The sequence below is a fragment of the Suricata suricatta genome, chromosome 3 (assembly GCF_006229205.1).
Source record: "Suricata suricatta isolate VVHF042 chromosome 3, meerkat_22Aug2017_6uvM2_HiC, whole genome shotgun sequence".
Lineage (NCBI taxonomy): Eukaryota > Metazoa > Chordata > Mammalia > Carnivora > Herpestidae > Suricata > Suricata suricatta.
The window spans coordinates 114295636-114314110 of NC_043702.1; the positions used below are offsets into that span (position 1 = coordinate 114295636).

Below are 18475 nucleotides of genomic sequence, written 5' to 3' on the forward strand. Positions count from 1 at the left end.
AAATTTCCTCTGTCATTACCCTACAACGACCAGCATACCTACAGCAGACAGAATTTAAAACAAAACAAATGCAATCTGAGCAGATCTACAAGTAACAGAAGTTTTCATTTTATTTTTTGTGAATAAAATCACAGGCATTGTTCTATCCAATATACTAATGGTACCAACTTCAGAAGAAATTATGTGCCCACTCTGAAAAACAAGAGTTCTCTTCTGCTGAAAGCCTGTAAGCTTTTCAAACCTAGTTCTCTTCCATGTGTACCATAATTTCCAAATAAGTAAGTGGTTCGTGATAATACATGGGCAATTCAATTCCCTACAGAACTATGTCCTCTATGGAGTCATCAAACAGCCACCTACAAGATTCTCTGGAACACTCTATAGCTTCAAAAAGCAGTTTAAAGTCTTCAGGGTACAGATCTGTTATTTTCATGTATTCGTCTTTCTCTATTTGCTTCAGGATAGATACTGCATTAACTGGACTCAATGACCTGCAAAAGAAATACAAAGTCTACTTAATTCCATTTTACAACTGCAGTTAATACTGGCAGAGATGGCTTCTATGCCCAACTTAAAATGCTTAGGATATATACTCAATCTTATTTGGTTTAAGAGCTTACATATAATATAGAGCTCTTACTATTATTTCTAACGTCTCATGGATTACCCGTAACAAAAAGAGCAGATTTGGTTTTCACATGTTACCAATTCCTCCCCAAAAATCTAGTTTAACAACACCCTTCAAAAAAATTCTTCCACCTAACACTTTCATCTCTTAATTCTCTTTGCAAAATCACCCTTAACATTTAGGTCATATAATAGTTCAAGAAATACAAAGAGCAGAAACTTCTGTCCAGTGTTTTCAGAGAGGAGATAGTTTCCCTCTTTTTATATGAAAATTACAGGTGAATAAATTATAAAGCAGAAAACTGCCTTATACATTAGCCTAGCAAGAAACATCAGTGAGCCTGTAACAATTACAAATATTTATAATAAAATGTTTTGGTGGAAAAATGTTCCAATATTTTTTGATTCTGCAAAGCGTTCTGGTCACAGGTGTAACATACTTTCAATTCAGAGGTCGCCAAGGGATTTTAACATTTTGCAACACGTTTACCATACTGAGTGCTTAATTTCTAATTTTTTTAAAAAATATTTTATTGTCACATTGGTTTCCATACAACACCCAGTGCTCTTCCCCATAAGTGGCCTCTTCCATCACCACCACCTCTTTCCCCCCCTCCCCCTTCCCCTTAAACCTTCAGTTCATTTTCAGTATTCAATAGTCTCTCAAGTTTTGCGTCCCTCTCTCTTCCCAACTCTCTTTCCCTCTTCCCCTCCCCCTGGTCCTCCATTAGCTTTCTCCTGTTTTCCTGTTAGACCTATGAGTGCGAACATATGGTGTCTGTCCTTCTCTGCCTGGCTTACTTCACTCAGCATGACACCCTCAAGGTCCATCCACTTTCCTACAAAGGGCCATATGTCATTCCCTCTCATTGCCATGTAGTACTCCATCGTGTATATATACCACATCTTCTTGATCCACTCATCAAGTGATGGACATTTAGGCTTTTTCCATGTTTTGGCTATTGTTGACATTGCTGCTATGAACACTGGGGTAGATGTGCTCCTATGCATCAGCATTTCTGTATCTCTTGGGTAGATCCCTAGCAGTGCTATTGCTGGGTCATAAGGGAGTTCTACTGATAGTTTTTTGAGGAACCTCGACACTGTTTTCCAGAGCGGCTGCACCAGTTTACATTCCCACCAACACTGTAGGAGGGTGCCCATCTCTCCACACCCTAATTTCTTATTCTTGATATTTTTATTCAAAATAGTCATGACCACAAGGTGATAAGACGAAAAAAGGTAGATTATTTTTACTGGTCTATTGCTACTCTTTTTTTCTTAAAGTTTATTTATTTTTGAGAGAGAGAGAGCACAAGCGGAGACAGATAGACAGGGAGATACAGAATATGAAGCAGGCTCTAGGCTTTGATCTGTCAGCACAGAGTGTGACGTGGGGCTCGAACCCATAACCATGAGATCATGACCTGGGCCAAATTCGGACTGTTAATCTACTGAGCCACCCAGCTGTCCCTGTCTATTGCCAGTTTTAACATTGATTTTTACCCAAATATTGTTCAACCAACAGCTCATTCAGAGTTCATCCATTCTCTGACAATACTTTGAATGACTACGGACTGCTGATTCCAAAGTCCAACGCACAACTTAGAAAACTATACACCAGCCCCATGTAAAAGTTTTAGAGATACCAAGTAGGTAGTAACAACTAGAATGTTTATAAAGCTTTAGGTAGAAACATAAAATTGGGTCCAAGAAAGAGGACAGATGCCTTTGGTTAGGAAACAAAACCACTAAGGATAGGCAGTGACAAAAGGTAGATGGTGGTACATCAGAAATGATGCTGATTCCATCCCAGTCACTGGCAAGGGGCTGGTTCTTTTTGCTTAAAAAAACCCAAAAAACAAAAAAAACAAACTTTAAAAAAAAATGTTTATTCATTTTTGAGAGATGAGATGAGCCGAGGAGGGGCAGAGAGAGAGAGACAGAGACACAGAATCTGAAGCAGGCTCTGAGCTGTCAGCACAGAGCTCAACGCAGGACTCAAACCCATGAACAGCAAGATCATGACCTTAGCCAAAACTGGATGCTCAACTGACTGAGCCACCCATGTATCCTATTTTTTTTTTTTTTAACGTTTACTTTTGAGAGAGAGAGAGAGAGCGAGAGAGCGAGCGAGCGAGAGAGCACGCGCAAAAGCGGGGTTAGGGACAGAGAGAGGAGACAGAGGATCCCAAGTGGGCTCTGCACTGACGAAGGAAGGGTTTTGAAGATCTGTAGGAGTGAAAACATGATATCTCACTCTATTAATCATGATACACAAGATACAGAAAATGGACTTCTAACATGAAAATCTAATTCTTATATTAAATTACTACTTTATACTTGCTTTTATCCTTCTTACTTACTGTAAATGGTCCATGAGCGTGCCGTAGCGCTTCATAAAACACTGCTTTAACATGTGAAAAAATACGTCATAGTTCACAGATGTTAAATTTTCTGTAAATAAATTCTGACGAGGCGTCAACTGAATAAAACACATGTTTTGTCCCATTTGTTTATTTATTTGTTCTAATGATTCCTAGAGAGAGAAAGATATAAGTTCTGTTAGTTACAAAATGTTGCCAGAGTGAGATTTAGTGAAGCTAGTCATGCAAGCTACAATCACCACACAGCCAGAGTGCTCCCATATGCTCTCTGGCTGTGCCAAGAACACAAGGCCCTAACCACTGTGGACTTGGGCAGTTTCTCACGGTTGTCTGCAGCGAGCTGCCTCGAGGGAGGAGATCGTGTCTCTCTCTAGGACAAAGCCGCAGTTGCTTACTGTCTTCTAGAAAAGAAGTGGGGTCCCCCAGCCCTGTGTTTCCAGCTGCAATGTAAACCTCTGCATGCACACCATCCAAATAAGCCACGGCATATTACCCCACAGGACCCGAGGACAGAAACAGTCATTTGTCTGACGCAGGAGTCTGCCTTGGGGTAGTATCCTCTGAAGAGTAACAGGTGATTAACTTGTAAGCAGGGTAAAACCAAATCCCAAACATGACGCCAACATGTACTGAGTTTCTTCTGTATCTGAGACACAACACTAGATCCTAAGGATAAAACAACATACTATGGCCCATGGCCTGCCTGGTTTTCATACAGTATGAATCTAAGAATGGTTTTTACATTTTAAAGGATTAGTTAAAAAACAACAACAACCAAAAAAAAAACCCCCGCAAAAACAAAACAAAGAATGAGACTATTATGTGGTCTACAAAGCTTACAACACTTGAGGACTGGCCCTTTCCAGAAAAATTAGGCCAACCTACGGTAGTATATACTAGTTAGATTAACATAAAAACTGCATATGCCTTGATATAAGATTAAGATGTCTTTTTCTGTAAAATCATCCCTCACAAAAGAGGAAGGCCATCTGTTTAGGTCCTTTGGAAATCTCATGCGTTAGGCAGTGATCTTTGACTCAACTATCTATATATACACACGTACATACATATACACACAAACGTACACATTTCTATGTTTTACTTTATGTTTTATTTTTATTTATTTTGAGAGAAAGAGAGAGAGAGAGCATGAGCAGAAGAGGGGCAGACAGAGAGGGAGAGAGAGAATTCCAAGCAGGCTTCACACCATCAGTGCAGAGCCCAATGTGGGGCTCGATCCTATGAACTGTGAGATGACAACCGAGCCAAAATCAAGAGTCGGACACACTTAACTGACTGAGACACTTAGGTGTCCCTTTATTTTTTCACTTTATTTATCTGAGAGAGAGAAGAGCACTTGTGTGGGGAAGAAGGGCAGAGCGACAGAAGGAAAGAGAGAGATAACCTTAAGGAGGCTCCATGCCCAGCTTGTAACCCAACATGGGGCTCAATCTCACAACTGTGAGATTGTTGTCCTGAGACGAAATCATGAGTCAAATGCTGAATCGATTGAGCCTCCTAAGTGTCCCCACAGATTTTAAATATATATATGTTTGTAGAAGACAAATTAGTCTGAAAAGGAAAACTTCAATCAATCCTAGTTTCTAACTTTGGATGCCTACAGTTGATTGGCAGGGGTGGGGAGAAGAGGGGTAGATGGGGGCACTGAAATTAAAAAATGCTTACTAATTATTAGAGAACAAAATAACCTCACAGTTAAAAATGTTGTATATTATTGTAAGACTTTGAAAGTGATTTTTTTTAAGTTTATTTACTTTGCAAAAGAGAGAACATGAATGCAGAGGAGAAGTAGAGAATTGGGGAGACAGAGAATCTCAAGCAGACTCCACACTGTTAGTACGTAGTATGATGCAGGGCTCAAACTCACAAATCCGGAGATCATGACCAGAGTTGAAATCCAGAGTAAGCATCCAAGCTTACCCAAGTGCCCTTGAAGGTGACTTTAAAAAGCAAACTGGTAGGGGAGGCACCTGGGTGGCTCAGTCAGTTGAGTGGCCAACTTCAGCTCAAGTCATGATCTTAGGGACTAGGAGTTCAAGCCCCACATTGGGCTCTGTGCTGAAAGCTCAGAACCTGGAGCCTGCTTCCAATTGTGTCTCCCTCTCTCTCTCTGCTCCTCCCCTGCTTACTCTCTGTCTCTCTCTGTCTCTCTCTCTCTCAAAAATAATAAACATTGAAAAACAAAAATTTTCTTAAACCAAACTGGTAAGGGCACTTGGCTGGCTAAATTAGTAGAGTGTATGACTCTTGATCTCGTGGTTGTGAGTTTGAGCCCCATAATGGGTGTAGGGATTACTTAAAAAAGAAAATCTTAGGGGCACCTAGGTGGCTCAGTAGGCTCAGTCAGAAGCATCTGACTCTTGATCTAAGCCCCGTTCAAGATCTCATGGGTTTCTAAGTTCAAGTCCCGCACTGGGCTCTATGCAGATGGCATGGAGCCTGCTTGGAATTCTCTGTCTCCCTCTTTCTCTCTCTGACCCCCCAACCCAAAATAAATAAATAAACATCAAAAGAAAAATAAAATAAAATCCTTTTTTAATGTTTATTTTCAAGAGAGAGAGAGGAGAGAACGAGTGTGGGGGAGGGGTAGAGAGCAAGGGAGACACAGAACCTGAAGCAGGTGCCAGGCTCTGAGTTGTCAGCACAGAGCCCGATGTGGGGCTTGAATTCACAAACTGCAAGATCATGACCTGAGCCCAAGTCAGACACTTAACCACCCAGGCTCTCTTAAAAATAAAAAAAATAAAAAGAAAAGAAAAAAGGCACCCTGAGAGATAGTTTCGTAGTTACAGCAAGTTGGCTGGAAATAATAATGTGCTCCAAAAAACTGTTAAATGTCTCAAAGTGCCTCTGTAGCAATTATGAACATGCTGATATCAAAGACATACATGGAATATCAGAATACAACTCTCCTAAAACGTAACATTTGGTTATCTCGTCCTCATCCCTATAGTTCATGTATTTATGTTGGCCAAAAAACCTTTTCAGTTTTTGCTCTTGTCATTGAAAAAAATGACAAAGTGTCTTATATACAGGATTGTTCATTTGGGGGACATCTGAATAAGTTATTAATATTATCAAACCAAAATATATTACTCTGACTCTTTTGTGAGGCTACAAAAATTATGCTCATGAAGAATGAATTAAGAACTAAAATCACAATGATAACAATGACTGATCACTCTAAAATGAGACCAATTTTTAAAATATATTTTTAAGTAGGCTCCATGCCCAATGTGGGGCTTGAACTCATGACCCTGAGGTTATTTATAAGCTCTACCGAATCAGCCAGATGCCCCTAAAATCATACCATTTCTAAACTGATCATTTTCTTTTTTCCTTTTAGTGGCAAGACCGAGAGAAAAACATCAAAGCAGTTAAGAAATGGAAACTTCAGGCTGAAATGACAGGCTGGGACTTGGGCATCATTAGCATTTAACTCTAAAGTGAAATTTTTGAACGGACTCCAAAAATTATTTTTCAAAATTCAACTACTTGGTTCCAATTCCACTACAAGCACCCCTGATATAAAGTAAACAGAGGACTGCTTTAGAACATCATCACTTTGGTTCCTTAGAAAGAGGAAAACCCAAACGCAAGCCCCACCTCCTCAGGTGAGAGACAGGACATACAGATTCATCATACATAATCATGAATTCAACCATTATAAGTAGTCATATTACACATTTCTGACTTTTAGTTTATCAAATTAGATGGACACTAAAATGACCAGATTTTCCAAATTTGAGATTTATCTACTATTTCAAGAGAGATAAAAATGAAGGCAAATTCTGTTAAGTTCTTACCATAACTAGGATCCACATATAATCAGCTGAAAAATACAACTCTTCAAAAATGATGAGAATTTTAAAATAATGTTTATTATTTATTTTGATAAAACGGGAGAGAGCACGTGCAAGCAGGGCGGGGGGGGGGGGGGAGAGAGAGAGAGACCCCAAGCAGGGCCAGCACTGTCACCCCAGAGCCCAAAACAGGACTCGATCCCACGAACCGAAGATCATGACCCAAACCAAAATCGAGAGTCAGACGCTTAGCCACCCATCTGACTTCTACTCAGGTCATGATCTCACAGTTTGTGGGTTCACGCCCCACATCAGGCTCGCCGCTGTCAGCAGAGCCCTGTTTGGATTCTCTGCCTGGCCCCCTCAAAAATGAATAAATATACTTAAAGTTTTTGTAAGTAAATACAGAATACCAGATGTTCCATTTAGAGGAGAAAAAGGAAGGTCATTCATTCATTCTTACCTTATTCTTCAACTTTTTCGGTCCCCCAACTTGGTTGTATACACTGAATGAGGACCAAGGCTCCTTGTGGGAAGAGAAACAAAACCAAAACATTTCTTTGACTTTTCTGTAGTCAAAGTGCCTCAGATTATTCATGCTTTTAAAGAACAGAATAAATCAAATCCAAGTCACCATTTAATTGAAGAAAAGCAATGTGGGATAGTTAGACTGTACACATCTCTCTTCCATTTTTTTAGATAAAGAGAAGGAAAATCAAAGTCTATCCCGATATTGGGAATTCTCCCATTCGGACAGGCTCATCCTTAATATCATTATGCAAAAGGCCCTAAAATTGTTTTAATAGCTAAGACTTCCATATTAGACTTACAATCAGGTTAGGGACCATCAAATCAAGACAGAAGTTAATGGCGAAAGTCAACATGGGTCCTTTAAAAACAATCACTGCAGAACAACAAAAAAGAAGACTTCTGAAAGCTAAAGTCACAGGAGGCCTTTATGAAGAAAGCAGCAGATGACTGATGAGAGAAGAGGCCCAGGTAAAAAGCCAACAGAATAAGTGATCCCTGAGGTAAGAAAGGACTTCAGGGACACCAAGAACTGCAGCGCCACAGTTACAATGTACAAGTGCAGGGTCAGTGCTATGAACCCCCCAGTGGAAAGAGTTCTGGGAATACCAGAACATGACAGAGAGCATGACAGATACAAAAGACAAGGAACAGAAATCCAATCTAAGAACGTCACCTATTGGAGAGGAAAAAATACAATTGGAACCAAAGCTCAAGTTGAATGGTAACATTCTAACAATCGAGTATGACACTGAGGACTAAAGCGCTCCTGGACAAAAGCAGTGAAGGGACTACATGGAAATACACATGGCAACTTTAACAATGAAACCAACACATCCTTCAAAGAACAAGGGCCCACCAAATACATAAATGTACACCCAACAAAAACTCTAGTCTACTAAAATAAAAAAGGCAAAAGACAAATTATGGTATGAAACAAATAGTGATTATCAGTTTTTTCTTCACTCCGGCTCTCTGCTACGAATAGAAGAGCCACGATTCATATGGCTAATGAACATTTGAAACGTGTTTAGTCTGAACAAAGATGTGTTAAGTCTGAAATACACACTGAGCTTCAAAGGCCCAGTACACATAAAAGAATGCAAATCATGTAATAACTAATCATAATATTGATTCTACACTGAAATGACAATATTCTGATGGAGAGGGTTAAATAAAATATACTAAAATTAGTTTTACCTCTTTTTTACTTTTTATGAATGCTGCTACTAAAAGATCTAAAATTACATATGTGGCTCACATTATATTTCTATTAAACAACTCTGATCTGCTTAAAGAAATAAACTAAAAAGGGAAATACTCTGTAGTGAGGTTTTAAGTTGCCATTAAAAACTTAGGAAAAATGTCTAGTGACCAGAGAAAACACTTACTTTTTAAAATTCTTCTTTCTTTCCTAGGTCTCAAATTTTTACAATGAGCCCATATTATTTTTATGATCCGAGAAAAATACAAATATATGACAAAAACATAAGCACTAAGTTACTTTGCTCTATTATCTTCAATAGCTAGGAAAAAATAAAATTAATTTTTAATTTTTCTCCATTTACTGGTAAAAGAAATGTAGCCTCTCTTTTTTTTTTTTTTGAGAGAGTGTGGGGGTGCACATGAGCAAGGGGCAGACAGAGAGATAGAGAGAGAAGTGGGCCTTGAGGTCACCTGATGCAGGGCTTGAACTCATGAACCATGAGAACACGACTTGAGCTGATGTCAGATGCGTAACAACTGAGCCACCCAAGCACCCAAAATATAGCCTCCTTAAAAACAATGAAGTTCTGGGGCGCCTGGGTGGCTTAGTCAGTTGAGTGTCCAACTTTGGATCAAGTCATAATCTCATGGTTCGTGGGTTCGAGCCCTGTGTCAGGCTCTGTGCAGACTGCTAGCTCAGAGCCTGGGGCCTGCTTCAGATTCTGTCTCTTTTTCTCTGTCCTTCCCCTGTTCATACTCTGTCTCTCAAAAATAAATGAACATAAAAATAAATAAATAAATAAATAAATAAATAAATAAAAACAATGAAGTTCTGGGGCGCCTGGGTGGCTCAGTTGGTTAACTATCTGACTTGGGCTCAGGTCATGATCTCGCAGTCTGTGAATTCAAGCCCCATGTCAGGCTCTGTAGCCTGGAGGAGCAGGAAGAGCATGGAGTCTGCTTCCAATTCTGTGTCTACCTCTCTCTCTCTCTCTCTCTCTCTCTCTCCCCTCCCCTGCTGGTGCTCTCTCTGTCTCCTAAAAGTAAATAAACTTACAAAAAAAAAAAAATGAAGTCCTGTTGAAAGCTAAAAGGATTTTACTCACCATGTGCAGAAGCTTAATGTCACAGGCCACTTGCCAGAGCACACTCAGTGGCTGGTACAGGGAATTGTGGGGACCTGCCACCAGTTTCTGTAAAAAGAAAGTAAGTTGTGTGTACACATACCTATAATCAATCAAATTCAAGTTTTGGATCTTAAAAGTATTATCTTAATAGTATCTGGAAATTAAAGAAAATTAGAATTAAAGGCAAATTCTTAACTGCAATGTTTCAAGAAGAGAAAGTCTTTTTAAATTTTCACATTGAAATACATCATCACGTACACTTAAAATATAAAGTGTGGGATTGATTTCCTTTACCCATAACCCCTATAAGGGCAAAATCTCATTAAAGAAAAAAATGAAACAAATCATACCTAACTACCATGGAGAACAAGTGTGTTAGAAATATGTATTAGGTACCTATTCAATTCCGCACCAAGAGTTGCTTAGGCCGACACCCAAAGGCTGAGCGATCCCCTCAGTGAGGGAGAGGGCAGCACGCAGCAAACCACATGTGAAAAGGTCCACAGTAAAAGAAGCATTACAACAGTTTCCTAACAGCAAGATAAGGTCTGATGAAGCACTTCCTGTTACTCTTCCTTCATGTATACAATGTACGTAGAGCCTCAAGGTGCTGAGTGTCCCACTCTTCCCATGACAGTCACTACTTCTTCACTGAGTCTAGGGGAGTAAGCCACCTTTTCTTGTCCGGCTCCACCATCCTGACCCATAACTTACAGACCAGTAAGCATCGCGTGTCACCATGGATTAAAGCATTAATAACATGAAGCATTCTGAGCAGAAAAGAAACATTTCTCTCAAGACATTATCAAGAATTCAGAAGAGGGGCGCCTGGGTGGCACAGTCAGCTAAGCCTCCAACTTCAGCTCAGGTCAGATCTCACATTTGTGGGTTTGAGCCCCGCATCAGGCTCTGTGCTAACAGCTCAGAGCCTGGAGCCTGCTTCGGTTCTGTGTCTCCCTCTCTCTCTGCCCCTCCCCTTCTCATGCTCTCTCTCTCTCTGTATCAAAAATAAATGAAACATTAAAAAAAATTTGTTAAAAAAAAAAGAATTCAGAAGGGCCTTGAACTTCAGAGAAGAATCTAAAAACCCTAAATATTCCTGTGAGAATAAAGGAGTTCAGTTGCAGGATATAAAATCAACACACAAAAACCAGTCGTCTTTCTATATGCTAACAATGAATGATCTGAAAAGGAAATTAAGAAAACTCCATTTACAACAGCATCAAAAACAGTCAAATACTTAGGAACCCGCCTAATGAAGGAGATTAAGGATTTGTACACTGAAAACTACAAAACACTAATGAAAGAAATTAAATACAAATGGGAAGACAACCTGCGTTCACATATTGGAAGACTTATCCATGTTAAGATATCAATATTACCCAAGGTAATCTACAGATTCAATGCAATCCCTATCAAAATCCCAAGGGTGTTTTTTTCGCAGAAACAGAAAAACCAATCCTAAAATTCATACGGAATCTCAAGGGACACTGAATAGCCTAATGTAGTAAGAGAACGCAGAAACAGACTCTCATGTATGGTTAAATGATCTTTTGACAAAGGTGCCAAAGCCATTTATTGGGGAAACAAAAGATGCTGGGAAAACTGAATACCCCCTGTATGCACAAGAATGAACTTGGACCCCTGCCCAACACCATATAAAAAAGTAACTCAAAATGGATCAAAGACACGAATATAAGAACTGAAACTTATAAAACTCTTAGAACTTAAGAGAAAAGCTTCCTGACATTGGATTTGACAGTGATTTCTTAGCTATGACACCAAAGGCACAGACAGTAAAAACAAAACTGGATTTCATCACAGTAAGAAACTTTGGGAATCAATGGGCACATTCAATAGTGCGCTCCACAGAAGGGGAGAAAACATCTGCAGGTATTTCACGTATCCGAGCAGGATTAATCGTGAGAATATATAAATAACTCCTAAAACTTAACAAAGGAAAAAAACCCAATAAAGGGCAAAGGATGTTAGCAGACATTCCTCCAAAGGTAACATACAAACCGTCTACAAGCACATGAAAAGATGTTCAGCATCACTAACCAAATCAAAACCACAATGAGCCGCTACCTGACATCATCACAACAGGTATTATAAATGGAACACAAGTGTCGAGAGAATATGGAGACATTGGAATCCCGGTGCACTGCTGGTGGAAATATAAAATGGTGCAGCCGCTGGGGAAAACGTATGGTGGTTCCCCCCAAAATTAAAAAAAAGTATTACCATCCAATCCAGCAATTCCACCTCTGGCTATACAGCCAAAAGTACTGCCAGCAGAGACTGGAAGAGAGACTTGCACACCAAGGCTCATGGCAGCATCATTTACGATAACCAAAAGTGGAAGCAACCCAAATGTTTGCTGACAGACGGAGGAATAAGCAAAAGGTGCACATATATGTACTTATGTAAAAGGAAAATGTAAAGGAAAATGAAATTCTGACACATGCTACATGAAAGGCATTATGCTAAGTGAAGTCAGCACAAAATGCAACACTCTATGATTGCACTTACATGAAGAACCTAGAATAGTCAAATTCATTGAGGCAGAAAGTAGAACACTGTTTACCAGAGACTCAGGGGAGGCGGGAGGTGGAGAGTTGATGTTTAATTCGTTATGGAATGATAAAAAACTGAGAAGAAACAGATGGTGGTTAATGGTTGGACCACAATGTGAATAGATTTAACACCACTGAACTGTACACCTAAAAAATTAAAATGATAATAGTAGGTTATGTATATTTAACCACACGCGCGCACACACACACACAAAACCTTAAAAAATCAAACCTAAAGATTGCTCTACAGAAATTTAAAAACAATCTTAATGGTCCCAAGTGTCATGAGCTCAAATTAAAGTCACACAGACTAAGACTCAGCGAAAAATCACAGGATTCTTTCAAAACAAAAACTACTAAGGTACTTGTTGAAACCTACCTCGTATTCCTTCTCAGCAATAAACATATTTAGTTGTACTCGTCCATAACTGTATATAGAAGTAGAAGAATACAGGTCATATAAAAGTTTCCAAAGTATCTTTTTCTCATTTTTAGCTGGGAAGATTCCAACTACCTTTAATGGGTTATCTGTTAAGAATACAAGCAAAAGTATTTGAATAAGTTGTTTAAACTTTTCCCAAACCAAGTTAATAGACACGGATCTTTTCAGCAAAGTGTACTACTGGAGAACGGCAGCAAACTATAAGGTATTTGAGACAGTGAATGGCAAAAATTACCTTCTGACCAAGGAAGTGCTTCTATTCCCATACTCTGAAAAAGCGTTTCTGAAAGCATAATGGGAGGTTTGACTATTCCAGAATTTCTAGGATCCAGCTTAAAGAAGTCACAGTGGACCACTTCTAGCTTTTTATTCACCTTTTTTCGCAGTGACTAGAGACAGAGAGAACATGTTTAGGATTTTCAGTTATACGCAGACTCAAAGATCTTCTTCAAGAAATTTACCCTAAAATTTAACATAATTAAGAAAAATAAATTAATGCCTGAAAAGTGATGAACGCATAATATTACTAAGAAAAAAGCCCTCAAAACAAAAATCCTTCAAGAAATTCTTACTTATCCTTTTACTTTCTCTACTTTGAAGTTACAAATAAGCAAGGAGAGCAGGCACTATGAAGTACTGTGCATACCGAGGCTCTAGTGCACAGAAAATTCTGTTGATATATACCATTGTTTCAAGAATGTGCAATTTAAAGTTACAAAAAAAATACCTAACTATTCCTAAGTCTTTGATTTCAACCTCTAAATATTATTTTATTTCTAAATCTAGTAAATCCTAATGATCATTTTCGAGGGGATCCTTGAGAATGAGAGGAGTGGAAGGAACAGCCTGGGGTGGAAATCATCTACTTTTGCTTGTTAATCCTGGGATGCCTGTTAGGCGGTCCAAGCGGAGACACCAGTTAGGAATAGGTAGGCCTCACTGGGGCGGTCAGTGGAGTGGTCCAGGCTAATGACATAAAGTGGTGAGAACTGGCTTGTGGAAGGTTATCAAACGCTGGGGTGCAGAGGAGACCCCCCCCCCAGGGAGAATCACAGAAGATGAGACCTAAGGATAGAATAACTCCAAAGTCTCATGAGAAGCTGAGAATAAGCCAAAAATGGGAGGAAGAAAACCAGAAGAGTGTAGTGTTATGACTGCTAGAGAAAAAGAATTCTCACCTGATGGATATCTTACAGATTATCTTAAAAATTCCTACAATTGTTATATATATGTATATATATATATATCAATAAAGTAACCTCACAAGTTATTCAAGTGTCACATTTTAAGCTTTGTAACTAAGAAAAGCTAATGGATTTTAGTTTGATAGGAATGTAAGAATGCACACATTAAGACTTTCTTCCCAGGGAACCTGGATGGCTCAGTCAGTTGAGCGCCTGACTTCAGGTCATGATCATGCAGTTTGTGGGTTTGAGCCCCATGCCGGGCTCTGCGCTGACAGCTCTGAGCCTGGAGCCTGCTCCGGATTCTGTGTCTCCCTCTCCCTGCTAGAGCTCTGTGAAGGGAAAGTCTCTCTCTCTCTCTCTCTCTCTCTCAAAAATAAACAAACAAAAGAGACTTTGCTCCACTCATATTTTGAAAGTACATGTTTTGCATCTGTCGCTTACTGTGCAATAATGGTTAATGACTATAACAGCCAAAATTCCAAAATAATTTAGTTCCACAGTAATAGTGAAATCACCTTTTAAAACTCAAGTTGATCGCATTTAGGATTCAAAGACAGGAAGCAGTTTATCTTATTTCAATTGCAAGAAGATTCTTTACAAGTAAGTATTACTGTCTCTATTTTTCGTAAGAGAAAAAAGAAAACCCAAAGTCAAACAGGTTAAATTACTTAAGCGCCTAAGCGCCTCAAAGGTAGTGATGGCTAGGGCTGACATTCAGGCTGATCTGAATATGCCACAGAGCTTACCACAAAAGCTGAGGTCTCTTCAACTGAGCATGTCATGTACAGCTCTTTCTGCCAACAGTTTCCATTTTCAATAGAGATATATTACGATTTATTATTATTGGATACAATTTGAAAACGCTATCTCTAGCACATCCAGACAGGAAAACAAACTGTTCCTGCTTGAAACACTGTTAATGTGGAGTCCTGGGAATTTTATGAGAGAGGGAGAGGGAGAGAAAGTTAGGAAGCACAGTCTGCTAAGAGCACCACTTTAAAGCTGGGATTTAGGGCGACAGAACTTCTATGTAAATGGTTCCTTCTCTTTTATTCTGGCAAATAGATAAAATCACAGCAAACCTTATTTGAATGGCTTTTCATTCCATCATAATGATGGTTAGTAAGAGTGAAAGAACATGTACTAAGAGGTGAGCTCAGTTAGTGCTGAGCAGAGAGGGGGGAAAAGGAGTCAGAAAGAAAATAAAAGCCTGAACCGGAACACGAACTAGGTCTAATCAAAGACTGGATTTAGTCAGTGATGGATTTAATGCTTAGATTGTAGGTTGTTTAAGGATATTTTATGATTAATATTCCTGTAAGAAATACTGTGTGTCATGACCCTTCTAGCCCTCAACCCTCCATCTTTCACACATTTTCAAATTAACACTTTCCTTGATAGTACAAAACTGTAAATCGAGAGTCCCATTAACCTAATCGTAGCACTCCAATTAAGTTCACAGAAAGTTCACAGAAAGCAGAGGCACGGGATAGCCTGCTAGAGATGAGGAAAAAAGCCTGTAGGGGCGCCTGGGTGGCTCAGTCGGTTGGGTGTCCGGCTTTGGCTCAGGTCATGATCTCATGATTCATGGGTTCGAGCCCCACATGGGGCTCTCTGCTGACACCTAGCTCAGAGTCTGGAGCCTGCTTGGAATTCTGTGTCTCCCTCTCTCTGACCCTCCCTGCTCGCGCTGTCTCTGTCTCTCAAAAATAAATAAAAAACATTAAAAAAAAAAAAAAGCCTGGAGACAGCAGGTATACACTTTGTTCAAAGTCACCCAACTAGTCTGTAACAGAGGTACACCCAGAGAGTAAGTCTCAGAACTGCAATCATTTAGTCATCCAGTGAGCATAGATGCTATATTATCACTTACTACTGATGATACTACATTCTGTTCTAGTCACTGGGGATAACAATATATGTACAGGATGGCCCCTAATAGTGAGTCTAAAAAAATAAAGTATGTGCTTAATTCTTACATCCCTAAATAAATACAGCTGACTGAACAATAAATTATTTTTAGAAACTAAAAATATACCTTCAAATGTGGAAGAAAAGTTCTGTTACACTCAAGGGCAATCACTTTGGCCTGGCTTTCAAGTAATGCTTGAGTCAGGATTCCAGGACCTAGTATATTACCAGAACAAAACGTTTATTTGCAAGAGAAACAATTTCTTTCAATATAATTTACTAAAGTAGATGTTTTGCCTGTATTATCTAATTTTGATTTCCACATCCCCAAAGTATACATGACACTTTTTGTTTATATGTAAGGAAACTGGGGATTCGATAAAATCATTTGCCTCAATACAACTGGCACACAGTGCTGGACTTTGAATCCATTCTGTCAAAGCCTGAAAAGCCTGCGTTCATAATCGCAATGTTTTACTATGTCTTGGAAAAAACGAACAACAAAAGGTGCATTCAGCATATCACTTATTCATGGATTTCCCAGACACCTTAAACATGAAAGACACTGTCAAACCTAAACAGAACTAACCCATAACAAAAAGTGCTTCTTAAGAAAGTATTTTTCAGGGGTGCCTGGCTGGCTGGCTCAGAAAATCGTTAGACTCTTGATCTCAGGGTCGTGAGTTCGAGCCCCACTTTGAGTGTAGAGATTACATACACAAATAAACTTTTAAAAAGTAGTTTTGGGGGTGCCTGGGTGGCTCAGTCGGTTAAGCGACTGACTTCAGCTCAGCTCATGAGCTCGAGCCCCACATTTAGCTCTGCTGGGAACCTTGGAACCTGCTCGGAATTCTATGTCTCCCTCTCCTGCCCCTCCCCTGCTCATGCTGTCTGCCTCTCTAAAAAAATAAACATTAAAAAATATATATATAAATGGGGCCCCTGGTGGCTCAGGTCAAGATCTCGCAATTCCTGGGTTCTAACCCTGCATCGGGCTCTGTGCTGACAGCTCAGAGCCTGAAACATGCTTCAGATTCTGTCCCTCCCTCTCTCTCCCTCCCCTGCTTGTCCTCTGTAATGACTTAAAAAATTGAAAAGTAGTTTTGAGGGCACCTAGGTGGGTCAATCCATTAAGCATTTTGATTAAGACTCTTGATTTCAGTTCAGGTCCCAATCCCAAGGGTCGTGGGATTGAGCCCTTCGTGGAGCTCAGTACTGAGCATGGAGCCTGCTTAATATTCACTCTTTCCCTCTTTTTACCTGTCTCCTGATCGCGCGCTCTTAAAAAAAAAAAAAACGCTATATATATATATATATATATATATATATACACACATACACATACATATACATATATACATATACATATATATATGTATGTATGTATATATATATATACACATATTTATATGTGTTTTAAAGTTCCCGACATCCTGCTATGGTCTCTAGGAGACCTATGCAGAAGATAAAAGTTCCTGGGGGGCGGGGACGCTTCCAAGTGTTTTGAGGAGATGGTAAAATCTAAGAGCATAAGAGCATGTCTTACCAAAGGTTGTGTCAAGTGCAAACGGCTGTAAAAACATTTCATGGTGTCATGGTTAACACTGTCCATACAAGCTGCCTCAAGGGGCCAGGTCTTAAACAGCACCCCGCCGGCAAGCAATAGAAGTTGGCATTAGAAAATGCAGTCCACGACGGACTCACCTGGATTGCACTCCAGGAAGAGCTGGTGAGGGTTTCTGTTCTCTTCCTGCAGTATCTGCACCAAGGTCGTGGCGAGGTTCGGATTGGTTATGTAACTCCGGGGCTCTGAGGGTTTCTTGGGCAGCCATGAGGGCGAGTCTTTGAAATTCTGGCTGGGCAACAGCTGCGGGTGGAGGTCAGACAAGCCACGGAGGTTCCGCGCCGGGACGGCCTTCCCCCTTGCCACTCCGGACCCCAAAACGCAAAAGCGACCAGCGCCGGTCAAGGCTGACAGCAGCAGCCGCGAGGGAAGCCCAGCCACCGGGACCGACATCCTCACGCTCTAACGTCTGTCCCAATGTCGCCCAAGGTCTTCACATCCTCAGCGAACTCCGTACAGGGAACTCCACGTGCCACCCCTGCCTACCACCCACCTAGGGCGGGAGGTACAGACACTACAAACTGCGCATGCGAACGCTCCCTCCTTCTTGCCGCTTCCCTCACTTCCGCTTCCGTCCGGGTGCAGCCGCCGGACGACTGTGAGTGGACTGACGCGAAAAGAGACGGACCATCCGGGTAGTGTCTGGACTGGGTACTCTATGGTCGTCCCTGCGCTTCCTCTCTAGCCGCTCGCGCTCTATGCTCCGCGGTCGCGGGCCGCTCGCCGCCAGCCGGCCCGCCGGGTAGGGTGCGCGGAGAGAGGCGGGGCGGGAAGGCAGGAGGTTCCTCCTTCACGGGAGCGGCGGGAGACCTGAGCAGGCTCTGTGACAGCGCCTCGGCCGCCATGTCAGCGAGCGGGGCTGGAGACAGACCCGGCGCGCGGCCGTAGCCCTCCGGTCGCCTCCGACTCCCAGGTGAGGAGAGGGAGAGCGGTGCGGGGGAGCAGCCCGCTCGCGGCCGGGGTGGAAAGCCCCGGGGACCCCGCGCGCCTTCCCCGCGCTGTGCGCAGCCTCTGCGCTCCCGGCGAGGTGTAGCCC

At 40.9% G+C, this 18475-nt stretch overlaps 2 protein-coding genes across 3 annotated transcripts in view; one reads left to right on the forward strand and one right to left on the reverse strand.

Moving 5' to 3' along the window:
* Nucleotides 1-86: 86 nt before the first annotated feature.
* Nucleotides 87-17982, reverse strand: TFB2M (transcription factor B2, mitochondrial). The gene is made up of 8 exons (XM_029934868.1): nucleotides 17520-17982; nucleotides 15943-16031; nucleotides 12953-13106; nucleotides 12655-12803; nucleotides 9679-9765; nucleotides 7302-7364; nucleotides 2994-3166; nucleotides 87-491 (listed from the first exon to the last, which is right to left on the reverse strand). Exons 1-8 carry the CDS (start codon nucleotides 17830-17832, stop codon nucleotides 317-319), a joined length of 1203 nt encoding a protein of 400 aa, XP_029790728.1. The 5' UTR covers nucleotides 17833-17982; the 3' UTR covers nucleotides 87-316.
* A 46-nt stretch (nucleotides 17983-18028) lies between these two features.
* Nucleotides 18029-18475, forward strand: part of CNST (consortin, connexin sorting protein) — a 119861-nt gene continuing 119414 nt past the window's right edge. For both annotated transcript variants that reach the window (XM_029934866.1, XM_029934865.1), the window contains exon 1: nucleotides 18029-18352. The gene's annotated coding sequence lies outside the window, so the exon portion shown is untranslated. The remainder of the gene's footprint in view (nucleotides 18353-18475) is intronic.